Source organism: Lagopus muta, chromosome 2 (assembly GCF_023343835.1).
Source record: "Lagopus muta isolate bLagMut1 chromosome 2, bLagMut1 primary, whole genome shotgun sequence".
Classification (NCBI taxonomy): Eukaryota; Metazoa; Chordata; class Aves; order Galliformes; family Phasianidae; genus Lagopus; species Lagopus muta.
This window is the reverse complement of record NC_064434.1, coordinates 8991817-9014099: the sequence shown is the minus strand read 5'-3', so window position 1 is coordinate 9014099 and position 22283 is coordinate 8991817. Positions and strand designations below refer to the sequence as shown.

Sequence of the window (22283 nt, the reverse complement as noted above, 5' to 3'; positions counted from 1 at the left end):
CTTTCAACCTTCAGGAAGAAGTATGCCATGAGGCGTGCACTGAAACATGAAAGGACTCCACAGTGAGCATGAGCATTAGGATGGGTTTATCGTACCAGTAGCATGTGTCCAAACAACACAATGAAAAGCTTATAATTTCCATTATCTGGCTGAGCTAGGTTGCAAAAAATCAGTCCAGATCCAACAAATCCCACTTTCATGCCCCCAGAAGTCTGTTTTCCTCACTTTGCCTGTCAGGTGATACTCCTTCAGATGTCTACCTTGAGTGTTTCCCTTCGGAATACTCATTCCACATATGGTCTGAAATATCACCCAGTTTTACAAGGGTAAATGTTTTTTACTGGTATTTGAATTATCTTGCACCATCAGCCTTGATGCATGTGATGTATGAGTCCATCCAGGAAAAACACACGCACAGGGCGTTGCTCCCTAAGGTAGTTCTGTACTGCAAAGCACATTAGTATCAAGACCTTTCTGAGTTCGGCCAGATCTAACATCTTCCAATTTCACATGGTGAAAAGTCAGTCTTGAAAAACTAAAGCACGGGACTTTCTTACTGAATGAAGCAATAAAAAGCAACACTTCAACAACTTGTGTTGGCACAGGTTGACAGTGGAAGAAAACTAAAATAATGACATGCTGCACATCTTCAAGACTGTCTACATATAGCATGACAATGAGAAACAAAGAAAGGATAGTCGCATTGTATGAGCGTTGAAATGAACAAAAAATATTGGATGTCATTTAATAGGAATGGATTCAGTAGGTGTACGATAAATAAAACATTGCACCATAGTAGGTAAGTCTAACAGTCACACCTATTGAAAACAGCACTTCAGAAGTTTGGGAAGTTTAAACAGATAGAAGTAGAGAAACAGAGGCTGAGAGCAAATAAAGGAGAGCCGAAGCTTGAAGCAAAGACAGACAGCTGGCCAAGGAAGACAACCCGTGTTATTCCACAGACAGGGAGTAAAAAGAATTAATTTAGAAGTAGGAGAAAATGGCAAGGAATACAGCATGGAATTAAGAGCAGGGAAGCAGAACAAGTGAGCAGCTAAGAAGGTAACTGGATAGACAGCTATACAGTAACACAAATAACAATATGGGATTTGTACCTTACAGCCACATACAGCAAGGTGTAACTGAGCAGATCAATGGGTGACATTTGCTGAAGCACTCAACACTTTGCTGAAACCACAATAAAATTTCTGGTTTGTTACATCAGCCTTAATTTCTCTAGAAAATCCATCCCCAAATTATATTTAGAACTGATACAGACAAAGACTGAAATGTTCAAATAAGGCTAAGTCTTGGAAGTAATACTAAAATAACAAGACTGCATTTCCTACCGTAGTGGCACTAGCTACCACCATGGCATTTGGATGACATTTAGGAGAACTTAGGGCTTTTTCTTTACTCCTGGATATATTTGTCTCAGCTGATACTACACTGACAGAGGCATACAGGAAAGTGGAGGTTTGTACCTTCATTTATTCACAGAAACGATATTAAATTTAAATTTAGTAGCTAGACTGACCACCTGAAGTAAGCAGGTCCAGATGATGTAATAACACTGACCAGCATCCTTCTTATTTTAAGGACTAAATGACCCACTTAGGCACACGTAACACTGTTCCATCTTTAACTCGTATTCTTCAAAAATGACAGATCGTAAGAAGTTTTCAAAATTATATCTTAGATTCTGTGGTTTTGGCTGGGATAAAGTTAAATTTTCTTTGAAGAGGCTTGTATGATGCATTTTTAATGAAAACAGCGACGATAGCACACTGGTGGTTCAGCTGTTGCTGAGCAGTGCTGCACAAAGCCAAGGATGTTCCAGCTTCTCACAGCATCCTGCCAGTGAGGAGATGAGGGGCACAAGGAGCAGGGAGGGGACAGAACCAGGACAGCTGACCCAAAGTGGCCAAAATGATGTCCTGTACCATAGGGTGTCATGATGGGCAATAAGAGCTGGGGGAAGAAAACATGTAAAAACCTGGTTGTACTAAAAGCAAAGCTAAGAAAGAAAGTCTAATTTCACTTTGTACTTTCTTGAAATACAGCAGATTTCTTTATCACTCGCTGACGTTTTAAGTAACAACATGAAAGTAAGTCAGAGTGCAAATTGTCTATCTTTGGGGAAGAAACACATTTCTGTCAAATTATCCACTTTAAATTATTATTTATACCTTTCCCACTGCTAAATTGTTTTAAAACTGACAGATTTATTCCCTACAATCAAGACAGCAGTTTCCTTTCTAGCCCTCCTGCTGAAAATGCTGCAGGTTTCATTCACAGTCACCTGGCTGAACTACAGAGCAGAGCAGGTATGGCAACACGCTGAAGATTCTGTGATGACTTTGATTTTTAATTGATTTTCTTTGGAGTTTTGCATTATAACTGAAATAGATACTAAAGCATTACTGTAACAAAGCTGATCTGTCATCACAAATGAACCTACCCATGGCTTTATAACATCATTTCTATTGAACTGAATTTGAACCATGCCCTACACATAAGCAGATTTAAATACGATCATGTTTAATATATATTGATGTGCATTCAGGAATATGAAACGTAGTCTCTTCATGATTAAAGGATTAAATTTCTCTCAAGTATTCAAACAGTAGTTAACGGAGTCTCAGAGGTAATATGTCTGAAAAGTTATATTCTCAAAAATAAGAAACAAACATTAAATAAACCAAACAAAAACAGAAGCACTACAGCAGCAATCTTAGAGAACTTCAGTGGAGTCTATTGTATGGTTTAGCCCAACAGTGGTTCATTTAGCAACTAGGCAGCCACCTGACCTTGCTACTAATTTGGGAGCTGTAGTAAATAAGATTTTAATTGCTGTATTATTCCCAAAACATAGCACTTAAACTTTAGAAAAATAAGAGTACATCCAGCCTAAAGGAAAAGAATACTCCCATGCTGCATCAAAGGGAGGTAAAAAGAAAAACTCCTTTATCCAACAAGAAATGCGAGTCCCTCATGCATCCTGGCTCCACAACACTGCTACCACTCAGTCCTTGCTCACTTCTCAAAGCAAAAAGCCCTTACCCACATCTTTGTAAGAGATGTAACAGTGCACTACAGCTATGAGTAATTCATTAATGAAGCTGACTACCTAAGAGTGAGGCCACCTGCATTTCCTGCCTTACTCTCTTCTACGTTTCCCTGAAACACCTATATTTCTCCTTAAAGAAAAGGAAACTCCTAAAACCACAGCAAACAGAGGCTGAAGTTTCAAACCTGAATATTTTCTGAATTCTGCTGTGCATTGCTGAGTTTCTCAGCCTTAAGACTGCAGATGACAGTGAAATAAAAAGCAAATTACCACTAAACTCTAGATTGGCTGCATTAGGATCTGCACCATTTTTGGCAAGCTTTGTGGTATCAAAATTAAATTTAAGGTCTATACCCCAAAGTAGAAACTGTAATTAAGAAATTTAAAAATATATTGATCAATTTTTTTCCCCAAAAGTAACCTACATAGTGAATAAAATTTTGGTTCAATTATTGAAACAAACCCAGGCCTGATAAACCTTCAGAGAGCAAGGATTATTTTCTGCTATGGGGATTGTCCATTTTCAGTCTGTTAGCAAATGTAAATGCATTTCCCAGTCTGACTTGTATTAAAGGATTCTTAAGCATTCTCTCTTGGGAAAATAATCAGAACCATTTCAATATTTTGTTTATTGAATTATTTCACTTTTCAACTTTCCCTACAACAGAATGGCAAAACATCACATCACTCTCATTTCAGTGAACTATGACACACCTTCTAAAGTCAGGACACCAAAAGATATGAATGTTAGCTCTTCATAGGTTCAAATTCTTAAACACTTTTTTTCTCCTTCACTAAACAGCCATCTGTGTCTAATTAGAAGCGATGGTATCAGCTGGAGAACATACCTAAGTCATGGGGTGAAAGGCAGAAAATGATCCATAAACAATCTCAAAACTTACATCCAAAGTCTCTTGGAATGCACTGAAGACATTACACTCTCCAAGAGATGCTGTTTTGTTTTGTTTTTTTTTTAATGTCCTGTTTTCTGGATAAGGATCCAGAAAAATGTATCGGATTTCAAAAACTGTTACTTTAAAAAACATCCTTGAATTAGAATTATATTAACCTTATGTATAGATACGGATGAATTAAGCTTTCACAGGGGAATTGGTTGAATAAAGTGCTAGAATGGATTATAAAGATTTTCATGGATTTTAAAAATAATATACATAGGGACACAATGAGGACAGATGCAGTGAAAAACCTTGAACAAAACAGAGAACCCGCTTTTCATATTGCTAAAACAAAAGTAGAGACAAAGCTCTCTGCTTAGTAACACCAGCAAAAACTGGTGACTTCTCCATCAAATGCAAAGGAATATGGAGCTGTGTTTTAGGTGGTACACGAATCATCTTAACAGTGTTTAAATTATCATTATGAATAAATAAATGGCAGAAAAAGCATGATGTTATGAGCAGTTAAAATTGATAACATTTTGGTTGGCCAGAAAAGAAAATACTAAAAGAATTTAGAAATACTGCACATATGGGAAAGTTTTAGTTTTTTAGTTTTGATTCTGACTTGAACAAGATTTTTCAACACAAGTTCTGCTTAAAATTAAACAGAACTGATTAAAACAATGCCAAATGCCAACGTTTCACTCAAATGAGCATTTGCATAATTACAGGCATTGATAATGGCTCCTGTATGAATAATTAACTGCACATGGCACGTGGGAAAGAAGTATTACAGTAAATGAAGTACTGCAGCCTGCTTTTCACATATTTCGATTTAAAACATTCCAGTGGGTTTCTACCATGAAGATTTGAAGAACAAAGAGCTTCTAAAGCACTACAGATGCTAATTTACAGGTGTTTTAATACTGACAGAATAGAAAGCTCTCATGCACCTTAAAGAAGATCACAGAAGAACAGAACCACAGAATGGGCTGGGTTGAAAAGGACCACAGTGATCATCTGGTTCCAACCCCCTGCTTTGTGCTGGTCAACAACCAGCAGACCAGGCTGCCCAGAGCCACATCCAGCCTGGCCTTGAATGCCTCCAGGGATGGGGCATCCACAGCCTCCCTGGGCAACCTGTTCCAGTGTGTCACCACCCTCTGGGGGAAAAACTTCCTCCTAATATCCAACCTAAACCTTCCCTGTCTCAGTTTAAGACCATTCCCCCTTGTCCTATCACTGTCCACCCTCATAAACAGCCGTTCCCCCTCCTGTTTATACACTCCCTTCAAGTACTGGAAGGCCACAATGAGGGAAGCCCAGTTTCCTTAACCTTTCCTCAAAGGAGAGGTGCTCCAGCCCTCTGATCATCTCAGTGCCTCCTCTGGACCCGCTCCAAGAGCTCCACATCCTTCCTGTACTGGGGGCCCCAGGCCTGGACGCAGTGCTGCAGATGGGGCAGCTCACAAGAGCTGTGTAGAGGTGGACGATCACCTCCCTCTCCCTGCTGGCCACCCCTTTTTTCCAGCTCTTGTCTACCAGGACCCTGAAGTCCTTCTCCACAGGGCTGCTCCCAAGGGGTTCTTCCCCCAGTCTGTATAAATACCTAAGATTGCCCTGACCCTGCAGCACGCTGCACTTGGCCTTATTTATTAAACCTTATTTGGTTTTCATGGGCCCACCTCTCCAGCCTGTCCAGATCCCTCTGGATCCCTTCCTTCCAATGTATTGACCGCACCATTCAGCTTGGTGCCGTCCGCAGACTTGCTGAGGGTGCACTCCATGCCATCGTCTGTGTCACTGACGAAGATGTTGAACAGCACTGGTCCCAAGACTGACCCCTGAGGGACGCTGCTTGTGACCGGCCTCCACCCTGCCAGAGACCCATGGATCATAACTCTTTGGCTGCGTCCAATCAACCAATTCCTAATCCACTGAACATTCCATCCTTCATATCCCTACCTCTCCAATTTAGAGAGATAAACAGTAATTAAAAACTTTCATACTGCTTAAAATAAATGAGAGCCACAAAATAGCTAAAATTATGAAATGCATACTAACTCCCTGTGCCTCTGTGTGGATTCCTTTTTCTGGGATTATACAAAATATTAAGGACAAAAGCTATTAGCTAAAGGTGAGTAACTATTCTTCAGAGCTCAGTTCTCAGACCATCCTTCAGTGTCTCCTCCTCTCCTGTTTGCAGCAGTACACATCATAGACCCATTCCCCCACCTCCAGAGCAGTGTAACATCTCAAAGACCGCTGGCTGCAAACACACACAAGAAGTATTATTGGAAAAGTATTCTTAGCTACCATTAATTCAGCTGAGCAGGTGGAAACTAGTCAGAGAACTAACTCCATCTAATCATCCAGCTCTTTTTGGACCACAGGCAAGTGTCCTGGGAACAACTAGTGGCCACAGACCACAGTTTGGGAATCACTGTTGTAAATAACACAGAACCCTCTTATTATATAGCACACCATTCTCCTTGTCTTGCTCAGGCTGCTATTTTAGTTCTTTTTTCCCTACCACCACAGCATTTCACACGATAGTAGCAATTTACGGTTCACATCTGGTAAATATGACCGCACTGTCACATGTCTAACAACCAAGGAGATGATTAACTTACTCAAGCATAAATTCAGGTTTCCACAAATGATTTTATTAATGTTTTCTGCAGTTTAATGTCACCTCAGCTAGAGGCAGAATCTCAGTCAATTCTGCAGTTCTGTTTGCAGTCAGGGGGCTGGACAAACAATCTCCACTCAAGTGAGTAGCAACAGTAAAGAACACAGCTAAGAAGCAATCAATATACCATATAACTTACGCGCACGTGACTTTCAGGTTTTCCATTTCACCCCACATTGATGGCACATTAACATTTGGGATCACACAATGAATGTCTTCTCAGACTTACCAACCTATATTTTCCTATATGGCTTCTTAATGATGTAACTCAATTTCAAAATGGTTTGCAAAGATCCTAGTTTCTGTGCTAAAGAGAAATCAACAGAAACAATCTTTTGATGGGCTGTTATTCCTAGATAGAACTGGCACCCCACCAACCTCTTTTGCCATGCAAAATGAACTCAGGACATTTTAACACATTTTATATACATGAAGGCACACAATTATTGTCTGCAGTCCGCGGGCATAAAAGATTAGACTAGAAAATTATCTTGCAACTTTTTAATTAATAACTTCACTTCAGTTTCCCTGTCATTCAAATGCTACTTAATACTGATTCAGAAAGAACAATAAACACAGGAGACAATCTTTTTCAAAGGATAATCATGCTTTGTTAAAACCATAAAAGTCTTTATTCCTATTATGATTTTTACAGCCCAAAACTTAACTGTATAGTTTAGAAAATTCTTGAGATGCACCACAAATGAGAAAATATCATGTGAGCCAGTCCTGCATCATTAAGACATGGCCATTTGCTAGCCATTTTATTAGCTATATTTAAGTTCACCAATTGTATTTCTAAGATCTAAATTTCCATAGCACTTCACATAGATAGAATACCAGCAAAAATCAGTAAATAATTAATTCTGTTTTCACTTTTCTTCTTTTCTCGACCTCATTTTGCTGCAAAGAAAAGTACCTTGGTGGTCTTGAGGAGAAACAAAATCTATCCCATGATCTCTTATTCTTATTTTGGTCTGAGACAATTGTATTTTCTACATCTTACCAAGTCAGAACAAATCTCCAGAGAATTAAGCCATCCTAAGGTATGGCTGTGTCATGGCATGCACACCTGCCTTAACTGGGAAGCTGATGAGTGCTTAGGGGAATAAAAAAAAAAGATGTGGAATGCATTGGAAGGACTTAGTTTCAAGGAGCTGCTATCCAACCTCTCATTTTTTCTGTGCTTTTACAGGAACTTGAGGAAAGACTGTATATTTTAGTCCCTGTGATGACCATAACACAACACTGAATCAGCAGAAAGTCTCAAATTAGCAATGAATAAAAGGATTTGTTCACTGATAGGTGTTAGTTTTAACTAACATTTTGTTTCCTATCAAAAGGAGTTGAAAGGCTGTTAAAAAGTTTCCAACTAGGAATTATCCGCTGTCTGCTCAAAAACATTTTTTACTGACGGAGGTGCATAATCAAAAAAGTTCATAGATTACTGTTATAAATGAATCAATGTATATTCTTCTTTTTTAGTAGCTTCCCTGCCTTTTTAATTTCTAATTTGCTAGACTGCAACTAGAAAAACCTCAATGGCATCTAAAATTCAAATGCTGTCTTAATTTATGCCTTCATCCTTCTTATTAAGAAATACTTAAATACTGAACTTCCTCAGAGGATTTATATAAAAGTGTATCAAATGAAGCCTTATGAAATGCCTGTCAGAAGCATGAAGGGGTTTTGTTTGAATGTTGTTTTTTTTTTTACAGTGACTGTTTAATGACAATACATCCCATAATCCCAGTTTTTTTGACAATATATCCCTTAATTTTGTTTCGTGAAGCATATAACTGACCTGGCCTTAACAGTGCAGGAACTCTTTCTCAGAAATCCAGAACCTAGAAAGGCAGTGAAGACCTACAGAGAACTCAATTATTTGTCCCAAAGTATGTGCTTCTGCTGGTCCTTGGGGTTCTGTGGTTTTTGTTTTGTTTCAACGCCAAAAAATGTAAATCAAGAGCTTCTTGGAGAACCAGAAGATGAGTAAAGTGTCCATGATTTTCCATTCTTTTTAGTCAGCCAACTTGCAATTTGCAAATATACTGAATTCTTGGTTTGGTCATTTTTACTAAACCTTTGCAGCCAATTCATGAAAACTGTTTTCAGCAATACATGAATAAAAGAAAGGGAATCAGATTCTAATAATTAAAAGTTGCGTATCATTTCTTCTGTGCCATAAGGATGAGGGAAAACTACCCCAAATCCACCTATTTTGTAAGTGAATCACAAAGTAGAAGGACTTCAAGCCACTTTGTGCTTTCAGTTGATTTTCTAATAACGTGAACCACATTCCTTTTGTTACATTCAAAGCTACTGCAAAGCTCAGCTATTAACCTGACTTCCAAAGAAAATGGTTTGATTTCAACATAGAAATCAGCTCCTGCTTTCCCATTGTATGCTTTCCTTTCCCCAGACTTGCACTCCTCTCAGCAGCATAGTCAGTCACAGTAAATATGGGACATCTGTAACTCTATGCTCGCCCCAGCTATAAACCACTTCAGCTAGCTCTGCCACCTCAAGCCACATCTCTCAGCATGAAGAGCTGTTTGAGCTGAATGCAGACATGATCTGAGGGCAGGTTATCAGATCTGCAAACATCATCTGCTATAGCCTGAGCTCCATTCAGTTGTCAGACTTTTATCTGCATCTCACGATTAAGAATGCACCATAAACGTAGAAATTTCTCGCCTATCCAGATAAAGCTAGCACTGGGAAGTTCGATACTTGACCACGACTGACATGAATTTCACCAAAGAAACATAGGTTTCACATTTCAGTTTCAAATCTGAGATTAAATAAACCAGTAAAAAAGTCAAAAAGTTCAGGAATTCTTAGTGAGGCAACTTCAGGTTATCTCATATTGCTGAACCTCTTGCTCCTAAGCAATCATATTGATTTACTCCAGCATCATTGCAGCTTAATCAAGTCTGGAGGCCTCCTGACATGAAACAGCTTCCAGGTTTTGCTATTGGCTCCCTCCATCTTACAATGCTGTACATGAACAGTATGCACTTACAATTGGCTATCACGTCTTTCTGGTCATTGGCATATCAGGAGACCTTTAACAAGCAAACAAGCGACTCCTCCCCAGTCTCAGAAACCTGTACTTGCTTCCTGGAAATTCACTACTTCAGTAAAAGTACTTATAAATTCAGAGATAATTAAGTCTGTCTTCACAGAATCACAGAATCACAGAATGGCCAGGGTTGGAAGGGACCTCAAGGATCATGAAGCCCCAACCCCCTGCCACATGCAGGGCCACCAACCTCCACATTTAATACCAGATCAGGCTGCCCAGGGCCCCATCCAGTCTGGCCTTGAACACCTCCAGGGATGGATGGGGCATCCACAGCCTCTCTGGGCAGCTGTTCCAGCACCTCACCACTCTCTGTAAAGAACTTCCCCCTGACATCCAACCTGAATCTTCCCTCCCTCAACTTAAAACCATTTCCCCTTGTCCTGCTGTTATCTACCCTTTCAAAGAGTTGATTCCCCTCCTTTTTGTAGGCTCCCTTTAGGTACTGAAAGGCTGCAATGAGGTCACCGCGCAGCCTTCTTTTCTTCAGGCTGAACAAGCCCAGCTCCCTCAGCCTGTCTTCATAGGGGAGGTGCTCCAGTCCCCTGATCATCTTTGTGGCTCTCCTCTGGACCCTCTCCAACAGCTCCCTGTCTTTCTTGTACTGGGGGCTCCACACCTGGACACAGTACTCCAGATGGGGCCTCACAAGAGCAGAGCAGAGAGGGACAATCACCTCCCTGTCCCTGCTGGCCACCCCTCTTTTGATGGAGCCCAGGATACCATTTGCCTTCCAAGCCACAAGAGCACACTGTTGGCTCGTGTTAACTTTTTCATCCATCAAGACCCCCCAGGTCCTTCTCTGCAGGGCTGCTCTCAAGGACCGCTCCTTCCAGTCTGTATGGATGCCTGGGATTCCTCTGGCCCAAGTGCAAAACCCTACACTTTGCCATGTTGAACCTCATCAGGTTCACCCTGGTCCACCTTATCTAGCCTCTCGAGGTCCCTCTGAATGGCGTCCCTTCCTTCCACCGTGTCACTGCACCACTCAGCTTTGTGTCATCAGCAAACTTGCTGAGGGTGCACTTGATTCCGTCATCAATGTCATTGATAAAGATAGAAGATGATATTAAAGATTAATTTCCTAATCTACTCTTCTCAGTGTAAATATGTTTTAGACCTTGTCAAGAACTTCTCTCTTAAGTCTGCAAACAGCAAACTCTGCTATGCTCTGCACAGCCTTTATTTGACTGACAAATTGAATTTACCTAAAAATATTCTTTTCCTGAATTACTTCTCTTTTCATAAGACAGTTTTGAGGAAATAAAAAAAAAACTCAACATCTTTAGCAAAAGTTATGCAGAAAAAAAAAAAAAAAAGAGGAGTGTAACAAACATCAGTGTATACAATTTACAGTATAGTACCTTCTATCATCTCCATACCACTAGGAGGCTTACAGTGTCCAGCATGGCTCACAACCCAGACGGGATATTGCTGATTTAGTCCACAATATAACGCCTTTATAAAGGTCCTGTAATAACCTGCCAGCCCAGGGTTACCTGCCAAAAGAAACACACCAGCACAGTCAATATTAACCTTTCAACAGCAAGCAGTGTACTTCAAAGCAAACTAAATGACATTACATATGAACTTGTTAATTTAATTTCTCCAATACATTTCCAATTTCTGTTCTCCCAGTAGTAGGGACTATGCTATTGAACTGTTTGAATTCCACTACCGTGGCACAAATGAGAAGCATATTACAGAAAATGCTGAAGGTCAAAATGTAATATAGAAGCTAAAATTGAAGCTCTACAAAAGAGAAAATCTCCTTTTCTATTAAAGCTTAAGCAGCTTGCTCACCTATCTTGTCAAGTTACAGACATATGAAAATTGGGCAAATATAAAGAAACTTCCATCCACACAGATATAAAAATGTATATTTTCTCCCTATTAATTTATTACTCTCCCAGGGTAGTCCCACTGGTTTCTTGTTATTATTTAGATACCAAGGAAGCCCACCATCACAGACAGGACTGCTCAGTTGCACATCTTTCACTTGTATATCAACAACTCTTAGTTTGGATATCATCGACAGCAAGAGGAAGCACGAGCAGTACTGCGTAAAAAGGCATTCAATTTTTAGGACAAAGGCATTGCAACACAACACAGATGTATTACTGCAAGAGTACGAAGGAACATAAAGACAGTAAAATTGTGTAAAATCCTTTGCAAAAGTCCCATGGCAATAACAGCGACTGGCCCAGCATAAGCAGTGACTGGGAAAGAGAAGGAGTCAGAGCTGTAGTCAAGCTAGTACATGTAGAAATGGTGTACAGAAGTAACACTGGGTTTATTCCACTTCTTCCCGTCAAATAGTGGGCATGTGGCTTTGTCTTTTGCTCTTCAGATAGCACAAAGTAAGTTCACTGACCTCCAAAGAGGCATTCCCTCAATGCTGGGTTTCCAAAGTAGCATTTGCTGACTACAGAGAAGCAGTTCAGCAGGAACCCAGAGCCCACCAGAACAGACATGCTCAGAAGCTCACTCCAGCACTGAGACATGGGCAGAATATCAAAGTCTTTCACTTTGTGTCACACGTTGCACAGCTTCATCCCTCACTTACATGTAATAGGCTGATCTTAGATGCTCAAAAGTTTTTGTTTTTTGTTTTTTAACCTTAGAAAAACATCCAATCTTAAAACATCCAATCTTAAAAGTATGATTTTTACTGAAGTATATGGATTTAGAATGGGAAAAAAAAAGTACCAGTTAATTTGTGCTTCTATCTTTTTGCAAGCTTGAAATGTAAGGAGAATTAAAAAGAAAAAGTGGTATATACAAACCTAAGAACACACAACCAAATTTTTGCAAGGTTCCCAAAACAGCAACAACCTAAAATTCCCATGGGATACACAGACGAGGCCATACTTTTCAATCCTTCGTACACCCCTAATTTTATTAACCTATACAACATTAACCTCATTTTCTTTTCTCATTATTATATCTCAAATTTATATCAATTATGGGGCTTCAAAGACAATAAAATCAAATCTACACATCATTTGTGAAGCTCCTTGAAGAATAGAGGAAGCCTGTTATTCAGCAAGGCTGATGATGAAGGTAGAAGCAATGCAAAATAAAGCGCAGGACTACAAGAATATCTCAGTTCTGGAATATAATCACATCAATTTCAAAACCAGTCCTTCCTCCTTACATTTTTCTGAGCATCAGTTTAAACTATTCTGTCCTTTTATAATGCAGAACACGGAAAGATAGGAAAACATACTCAAAATTCAAATTTCAGTGCTCCTTCCCATACTCAGGCAGGTGAACACAAAATGTAAGGATTCTCATCACCGAGTCAACAGCTGAAGTAGAAAGCATTAAGTGCTCCAGGGAGGTTCAGGTTGGACATTAGGAAACCATTCTCTGAAAGAATGGTGATGCAGTGGTACGGGCAGCCCAGGAAAGTGGGGGAGTCACCATCGATGGAGGTGCTCAAGAGCCACGGAGATGTGGCACTGAAGGGTGGGCATGGTGGGGACGGGCTGACGGTTGGACAAGGTGATCTTAGAGGTCTTTTCATCCACGCATGCCAGCAAGCCTCAAGTTGCAGTCATCTGAACCAAGAAGCACATCTTAAGCAGTTACTCTCAACTGTGCTTAATTTTAAACTGCATTTATGTTGCCTCATACAAAAAAAATTAAACAATATATGTAAGCGGTGACCAGGTTAAACACACAAAATGTAAGACACTGCAGATTAGCTTAGTTTGCAAAAAACTTTTAGGAATTTTTTGAGAAGAATACGTCATGAGGACAGTTTACTCAGCCAGTCAGAACACGGTGAGGCCACTTTATTTGGTGCACCCACAAAGTTCACTAACAAGGAACTCCTTTCCTTCGCTGCTCTTCCCTGTAACACAACTCAGTTCATCCATCTATACTACTACAACTCCAAGTCTTTCGATTTTTAACTTGAAGATGAAACTCACTCGCTTTTTTGATGTGTTCCATGTTCTTGTTAGTGCATTTTCCAATAAATTAACATTTTAAACACCAGTGGCTTCCTTCTTATAAAGACAGATAGCAGTGAAGAGACAGTAACTTCTATAACTAAGTTTCTAACTCAGCGTATCACTAATAATCACTTTCATCCTGATTTCACGTTATCTCCTCTATAAAGTGACCTAAGGACAAACTTGGCCTGTTCCTAAAAAAAAATAAATACTATTACTGGAGATGCTGCACTTGCAAGAAGGAAGTTACCCAGATTCAGGAAGTTCAAACCTAGGTACATATACCACCAATGTAATTCTATCTACCTACGTAATTCTGAATGCTAGACAACATTTTTACAAAGTTTATCTTAAAAGTCAAAGATTATAACCAGTCCTCACAAGCAATGACAGCTTTTGTGTTTTACAAACTGTTGAGAATTTTGAATTCTTCCACAATATTAAAATATTCATATAAAATATAATTTTTAATTATAAGCTAATTAATTACCATTACTAGTATTGGACAACCATGTGCAAAAGCAATCCCCAAACTTGCTGAGGAACATGTAATGAATTTCACAACTGTGAAATACTTCAGGTTATAAAGATACACACCAGATCATGCAAGAAAAGCCTTTTATCCCACAAGGGGCAGCTCAGGCATGTACAGAGTTCACTTAAATGAAGTAGAGACTGAAAGAAAAAATGAAAGTAATTCTTAGCAGCTCTGGAAGGTATATCTAAACTGAAAAGTACTTATTTAATCAGCCTACAGAAAATGCTAAAGAAGGTGGCGAGCAAAGAAAATTTCTGTGCAGCTACATCACTCCAAATCACTAAGGGGTTTCCTGCACCTTATTCTGAACTGAACTTTTGGGCACTGCCCTGTCCTGCAGGACGTCCCTTGGAGCGTTCAGCTGCCTCCAAAACTCTACCATCTGCAACAGCAGTAGTTGGCACTGGGCTGCAGAGCTCCATGCACTTCTCAAGCAGTTGTCTTCTGCTTCCTTTGGGACCTCAGCAGGACCATAAAGAATAGAAGCAGCTACATGAATAGAACAAGGGAAACACACAGCAGTGGGCTTACAGAGAACTTTGAGGAACTGGAAAACATGCCAGTAATTACCATGAGTTTAATTTTAGAAATAATCCAGTTTCAGAATTAAGTATGTATACCACAGTATAATCTCTCGCAACAAAAGCAACTGCAGGCTTTTTTTGTTTGTTTGTTTGTTTTTAAATGAGCAGCCATAAATCACATTTGAAATCCAGGGGCGCACAGCAGGACCACACAAAAGTCATTTTTGTGGCAGTGGTTCCAAATGCCTCCTCGCAGAGCTGCCAAAGCTCCCAGCTCCAGCCAGGACTGACACGACAAGTTCTTCACTCAAGGAAACTTAATCCGTTTTTGGCATCTGACCAGGCAACCATGGAAGAAGATGCAACTCCCCTACGTTAGTGAATGGAAAGCAGCCCATGCAGATGTCGGGAGGATTTAAATGGAACATGTGAAAAAATAAAATAAAATACAATGATGCTCTCACACTTGGGAAAAAACTGCAAAAACTGATACTGCAGTTGACAGTCAGGCCTTAAAAGGAAACACACGCTTCTATGCCATGCACGGTCAAGGAGCTGCAAGTAAACCTGTCAATAACTACTGAAGGATCATCACAACCTCCCATCAATTAAACTTCCACCTTGTAGATCTGGAGGACTGCGATTCTTAGCCCCGTGTTCTGCTTAGAGACTATGCACTAGGGGAGCATCATCAGCCAAGGAGCAAACAATTACAAGGATGTGTTTCTGCAGAAACACATGTGAAAGCTCTGTTTGATCCCCTCTAACTGTGGAATCGTGAATTTGGCTGGGAAGCACCCTAATATAATGGCGAAAGGTGTGAAAACAGGGAATCTCCAAAGGATTCAGCCAGGTGCCATAACTGCTTATTACTGAGGTTTTTCAGGAATATTTTACATTTTTTCTCTACAAATACCGGTGTAAATATATAAGATTTTAGCCTGATACAGCTGTAAAACTTACATATGAATTTTTATAACATACATTCTCTATATGCATTTCACAGAGCAAATACATTTGCCTGCTATTCTCAAACACTGTTCCACCTTCAGGGCAAGCACGGGTTTCATATACTTCTGAAGAGATCCTGTGGACATTCTGATAAAACCTGAACTAAACAAACAACGTTGCTTTCACCCAAGTGAGAATAGTGCCTTCAGCCTGTAAGTAAGAATCCCCAGCAAGAAACTGTGATGAGAAAACACGTGCCTGTTCCTCCAAATGAATGACTGAAAGCACTTATCCACACAGATAAGACGTCAAGTCTGAAATGAAAACCTGGTATCACTTGATCTGTGATAAGGTGATACTGCAAGGATGTAACGCAGTTACGAAGTCCACAGACTTATTTAGATATTTACCTTTATTATCTCAATCAGGTGGGACACATGCAGAAAAATAAATATATGTATGAATGATTCCTTTCACACACCTGTAAAGAAATGGTTCTTGGAAGCGACTGATATATAAAACAGAAAAAAATGGAGCCCACAATGGAATAGTGAACTTTTCACTAGTTTTAAAAGCAATAACCAGGACTTCCTGGAGAGCACAATTAATTTTTGCACACAGATTAGACATTAACCTTTTTAATCAGTTCTCCTGTACACACCAGCAAATACATAGCCTCTTGTGCACTCACTTAAGCAGATGAAGACATTTTACTAGTTTAGATATGTAGAGGTGGGTTGCCCTCATCTATACTGCAACCCCTCCTGCAGGCTTTACCTCGTGTCTCAAATTCCCAGGGGGACTTGTTCAGTTGAGTTCAGTAACTGAAGGCAGACTTGGACCAACAGAAAACTATCTTCTTCCAAAGGAAACAGAGGAGAACAAAGGATGTAGCAGAAGAGGAACATGAGACTTGGTGTCACATGGGTTCACAATAATGTCAATGAAACATCTGAATAACAACGCAACGCCGATGAGACAAATTCAGCCGGAAAAAGACAAAGACAAAAATAAACAATTCAAAAACAAGATCACCACAAATTGTTTTGTTTGGATAAATAGTTCCGCAGATTCTATCAGTTTTGAATAACGTACAAGAAGGAAGTAAACAAATTCAGAAGGCAGCAGAAATTACATTTTCCAAGGGGTGGCCAGCAGGGACAGGGAGGTGATTGTCCCTCTCTGCTCTGCTCTTGTGAGGCCCCATCTGGAGTACTGCGTCCAGATCTGGAGCCCCCAATACAAAAAAGACAGGGAGCTGTTGGAGAGGGTCCAGAGGAGAGCCAGGAAGATGATCAGAGGACTGGAGCACCTCCCCTATGAAGACAGGCTGAGGGAGCTGGGCTTGTTCAGCCTGAAGAAAAGAAGGCTGCGCGGTGACCTCATTGCAGCCTTTCAGTACCTAAAGGGAGCCTACAAAAAGGAGGGGAATCAACTCTTTGAAAGGGTAGATAATGGCAGGACAAGGTTTTAAGTTGAGGGAGGGAAGATTTAGGTTGGGTGTCAGTGGAAGTTCCTTACAGGGAGAGTGGTGAGGTGCTGGAACAGCTGCCCAGAGAAGTTGTGGCTGCCCTATCCCTGGAGGTGTTCAGGGCCAGACTGGACGGGGCCCTGGGCAGCCTGGTCTGGTATTAAATGTGGAGGTTGGTGGCCCTGCATGTGGCAGGGGGTTGGAGATTCATGATCCTTTCAACCCAGGCCATTCTATGATTCTGCGAAATCTATATCAGAAATTTGTCTATTCTGTACTGTTGCTCAGACTTTATTTTTTCTTAAGATAGATAAAACATTCTATAAACAAGCAAAAATTGGTCATGGCATCATGAAGAGAGTTAACACGGGATAAAACTCTGGAACTGTGTTTCTGTAGGATTTCTTTTTGCAGCTTTGGGATATCAACAGAATGCAACATTTAAGAGATCAGTAAGGTCATTTTTGTTATTAGTCTCCTGAAGCAGAGAAAGGCGAAGCAACAACTATTCTGCATGCAATAAATCAAGAAGAAAACCTAAGTGTGAAACCATGCAATCAAGGACATTTGTACTGGTTCTGAGTAGATGATCCATGAAGACTTTAACTGAAACATTTCCAACACCTTCCTTCTCCATCAGCACCACTCACCATGTACAAGCAGATTTTAGCCATTTCCAACCTACTTTGAAGAGCTTCTGTTTCATAAGACTTTATTAACAGATATAAAGGATCTAAGACTTGAAGGTGGGAAGTACATAGTATTACATATATTTATTCTTATTGAAGTGTTCAGATGCATCAAGAATAACCAAGAGCTACTTTCAAAGATGGATCTCAGGACAATAATCAAAATCCTCCATCACACGCATAACAGGAAAACAATAGAGCAGCAGCAATGATTTACTGAATTTTTGATTCTACTGTCCCCATCTAGTTACTGAATGTAATAGGGGACATTATTTTGAGTAATGCTGAAGCAATTGATAGAAGCTACTATCAGAACAGAAGTAAGTCCATGCATTATCTACAGTTTGAAAGGAGAAACCTATTTTGCCTGATTTCCAAAGAGATCACTACATCAAAATATTCAGCATCAGTGGAAATCCTATCAGCTCAGGGACTTCTAGCAGTAGCTACTAGGAAGGACATGTACATTACACACATTTTATATGCATTACTAGCACGATTCACATAGAAAAACTGGATTTACATCATAGGTAGATCTTTCAGCAGGTAGATTTTTCTTCCTTTCTGCCTCAGACATTACATGAAGAGAAACAGATTCTTCTTTAAATGGTCAAATCAAGCAAAATACCATAGAACACAATATTTCCATAACTCAGGCCAAGTCGAGCTTCTGCACGTTGCAGGGGAGGGATTATTTCCTCTCTTGATTATGCTTTGTGGCCAGGGAGGCAGGAAGAACCATGCTGAAAACGCCTCATTAACAGGGAGAGGACATGGAGAGAAGACTAGAGATTGAGAAATTTCAGTCAGTCACTTCAGTAAGTCACATCTGCCACCCAGATTTAGTAGAGGGAATTACTGTCAAGCACAGTTGGATCTTCAACCATCCTGTCATTACTCTGCCTCCTCAAACTTAACAAGCCTAAGTGTGCCAAACCCCTGTCAGAGGTACTTGTGGAGCACTGGGAAATTCAACAAAAGTGGCGTATTTCGAGCCTAGATCTGACATACAGGCTCCTCTTTGCAGGAGGAAGTTCTTATTTTTAATGATATTTTTTTCTTCTCTAAAGACAATGGAAGCTGGTGGGCTGACCCAGTAAACAAAGCAAAACTGTCAGCATATTTTAAAATATTACTCACAAACAAGTAGTCCATAAGCAGCTAAGTAATGGAGCGTAGCATCCTAAGAATTGAATCTTCTAATATCTAATACAGGACAGAAGACTTCTTCCCTCTCTACTGGTCTGTACATCTTCCATCCAAATTATTATCCTTTTTGTATCTTTGAGGTCCCTATCACTCACAAAGATTTGGGGAAAGTCAGCTGATACATTCAAAGTTTTACATATGAATTACTTTTACCCCCAAGGAGTAATTTTAACAAGAAGTCTAACTACTTAGCACAGTGAGATACAGAGAGCTTCAAAGAAATTTGATTTCAATCCAGACAGCACATCTCATTGACAAATCTGCAAGAACTTCACCCAGAAAGATTTCCTTAATCCCAGTCAGAGAACAGAAATAACAGACTGTTGTGGTTTAACCCAGCAGGCAGCTCAGCAGCCATTGGCTCATTCACCAGTGAGGTAAGGGAGAGAAAGGGAAAAAAAAAGATAAAACTTGTGGGTTGAGATAAAGGCAGTCTAATAGGACAGAAAAAGGAAGGCAAAATGACAGTCATCATCGTAAAAAGAATATACAAAGTAAGGGATGCACAGTGCAATTGCTGACCAATGCCCAAACAGCCTCTAAGCAGTTGGTTCCCTCCAGTCAACTCCTCAAGTTGATTACTGGGCCAGCATGACACCATACGGCACAGAACATTATTTTGGACAGTTTCAGTAAGCTGTCCTGGTCCTGTCCCTCCCAGCTCCTTGTGCACACTCATCTCTTCAGCCTCTCATGCTGCCCTGCCAGAGAGATGTCCTTGGATTTGTAGAACCATTGCTCAGCAACAACTAAAACATCAATGCATTATCAACATTATTTTCATCCTAAATCCAAAACACACCACCATACCATATACTAGGAAGAAAACTGACTATCCCAGCCAAAACCAGAATACAGACAAAATGCATGCATGAAAGTTAAAATGCTACTAACCACTAAGAAATCTTCCACTTAATATTACAAGTTAACAGCACCTTTCATGCATGGCCATGTAGGGTGCTGAGCAAGTACATGGTCAATTGAAAATAAGATCGAACCCACAACTGAGCCATGAACATTCCTGATGCTGATGGGGACATATATAGAAAAGTCGAAAGAAGAGAATTTTGTAATCAGAAGGTGTTTTCTTTCTGGTCGCTGATTTTGCTTCTTCTCAACAGTAAACATAGAAAACAACAGTATACAGTGCACATCCTATGGAAGTATGCAAATAAGTGTTCTGCTGTATTGATGTCCCACTGCAATAGAAAGCTGTGCTCTTACTTCCTTATCCCAGAAACACTGAATCATGGGTGCTAGAAGGGACCTCTGGAGATCACTGAGTCCAACTCCCCCTTTCAAAGCAGGGTGACTTCAGCAGGTCCATAGGAAAGCATCCAGACAAGTTTTGAGTATTTCTAGAAAATGAGACTCCACAAACTTTCTGGGCAGCCTTCTCCAGTGCTGTCACCCTCACAGTAAAGATGCTTTTCCTCATATCTGTATGGAACTTTTTATGTTCCAGTTTGCACCTTATGATTAGAAGACCTGCAGTCAAGGGGAAAAGCACGTTAACTTGCCCCATGTAAACTCTTCTATCTAGACTGCTACACTACACAGACTTTGAACTCTAGAGTGCAAGCTGTTTCATTGATTGCTTTTGTACTGTGTATACCAGCTACTGGAGAGTGAGAAACTCCATCGCCTCTGACAATTTTTTCTTCAAGCAAAAGAAAGAAATTCAAACTGAAGTAACATACATTTCTCCATGTAAAAAAACTGAAAACTCAGGGTCAAATATAAAGAGCTGGCAGCTTCATCTGGAGCTGCAGAATAAACAAAAGCAGAAGTTGCAAGGAAGGGGCACTGCATTCCCAGCGAATCACTACCACCTGGTGTGACCAGTGGGGTACCAGCTCCTTCCAGAAAAGCCTCAGGATGGAGTGTGCGAAACCACAAGCGCTGTGTGTGCTGAGGACTGACACCATAATTTAACATCACACAGTTCTGCAACACGTTCAAAAGAAGGAACTCCCTCCCACCTTCTTCCTACCATTCCCACCCCCCTACCACAGCTCACCAGTCTGACTTACACTAGCAGAGCCCTGTGGGCCCATGCTGTGAATCCAAACAGGGAACTACTCCAGCTCCAAAAAAGACCCTAGGAGTAACTGTATGAATTTATTTAATTCACAGCACGACCTCTCAAACTATTGTTTTGGCATAACCCATGGGTGGAGTGGCACAGTGTGGTGGGAACAGGAATACCTTATGCCACTATTGTTGACAAACATTTGGATTGTGCAATTATGGCCTTACAAAGTATTTTAAGTGCTCCAAGCAGTAAAAGCTGTTGGATTTCTTGGTGGGTTTCAATATACACCCCATGGTTTTTAACTTCTATACTGCTTCAGGCTCAGGAACATTTGCTTTATGGTCCTAAGGCAAGAGCTCAGTGGATACTCAGGCTTGCCCTCCAGTGCCCCAACAAAGTGCACAAATCCAAATGGAAGTTCATTTGCATCCCAACTTCTAACACAGAAAGGAAGCATAGAAACTTACCAGGAGGGCTTTGCTTACCTGACATTGATCATGTAAAGTCATTACACAGAACAGATGGAATACAGGAAAAGAGGTTTAGGAATACCAGCTGGCTTTCCAGAGCCAGTCTGAGGAGCAGCACAGCAGTCAAGTAATGCACTCAGAGCACCATGTGGCTGCCTCAAGCCCTCTGCTATAGTCATTATAACAGCACAGAGTTCATCTTCTCTCCACAGAAAGGGCAGTGAACTCGCAGCAGTTCCCTCCTGGTTAACTCACTGTTGGAAATGCCAAGCATGCAGTTCTACAGGTAATGCTCTGCTTAGGTACAGTAATCTTCAGGACAAAGTTTAATTTCACATACTGTCAATACCAGAGAATGGATCAATGCTGTTGCTCAGCTACTATGTAAAAAAGCCTTATTTTCTTATGAAGGTGTATAAATAAAGGCAGTATCTGTACATACAACAAAGAGATCCTGCTCAGCCTTTTGGATATAAACATCTACCCTCAGGACAGAATTCTAGATGCAAAATTAAGGTGTTTGGGAAGTTGACCACCTTCATTTTTGTGCCCTCAAATTCCCCTTTCCTTTCCATTTCCTTCCTTCAGCTGAGATCTTTCAACAGCTGCACTGTTCTGCCTGGAAAAGTGAAGGGAAGATGGGCTCAGGTAAGTATGCATGCAATTTCTTGTATTTGAAACTAGCAGA

General features: G+C 40.3%; 1 protein-coding gene across 2 annotated transcripts in view; it reads right to left on the bottom strand.

Moving 5' to 3' along the window:
* LDAH (lipid droplet associated hydrolase) overlaps nucleotides 1-22283 on the bottom strand; it is a 103875-nt gene that overhangs the window by 63363 nt on the left and 18229 nt on the right. For both annotated transcript variants that reach the window (XM_048935078.1, XM_048935077.1), the window contains one exon: nucleotides 11111-11245. In XM_048935078.1, the coding sequence (XP_048791035.1) occupies nucleotides 11111-11245 (135 nt within the window). The remainder of the gene's footprint in view (nucleotides 1-11110; nucleotides 11246-22283) is intronic.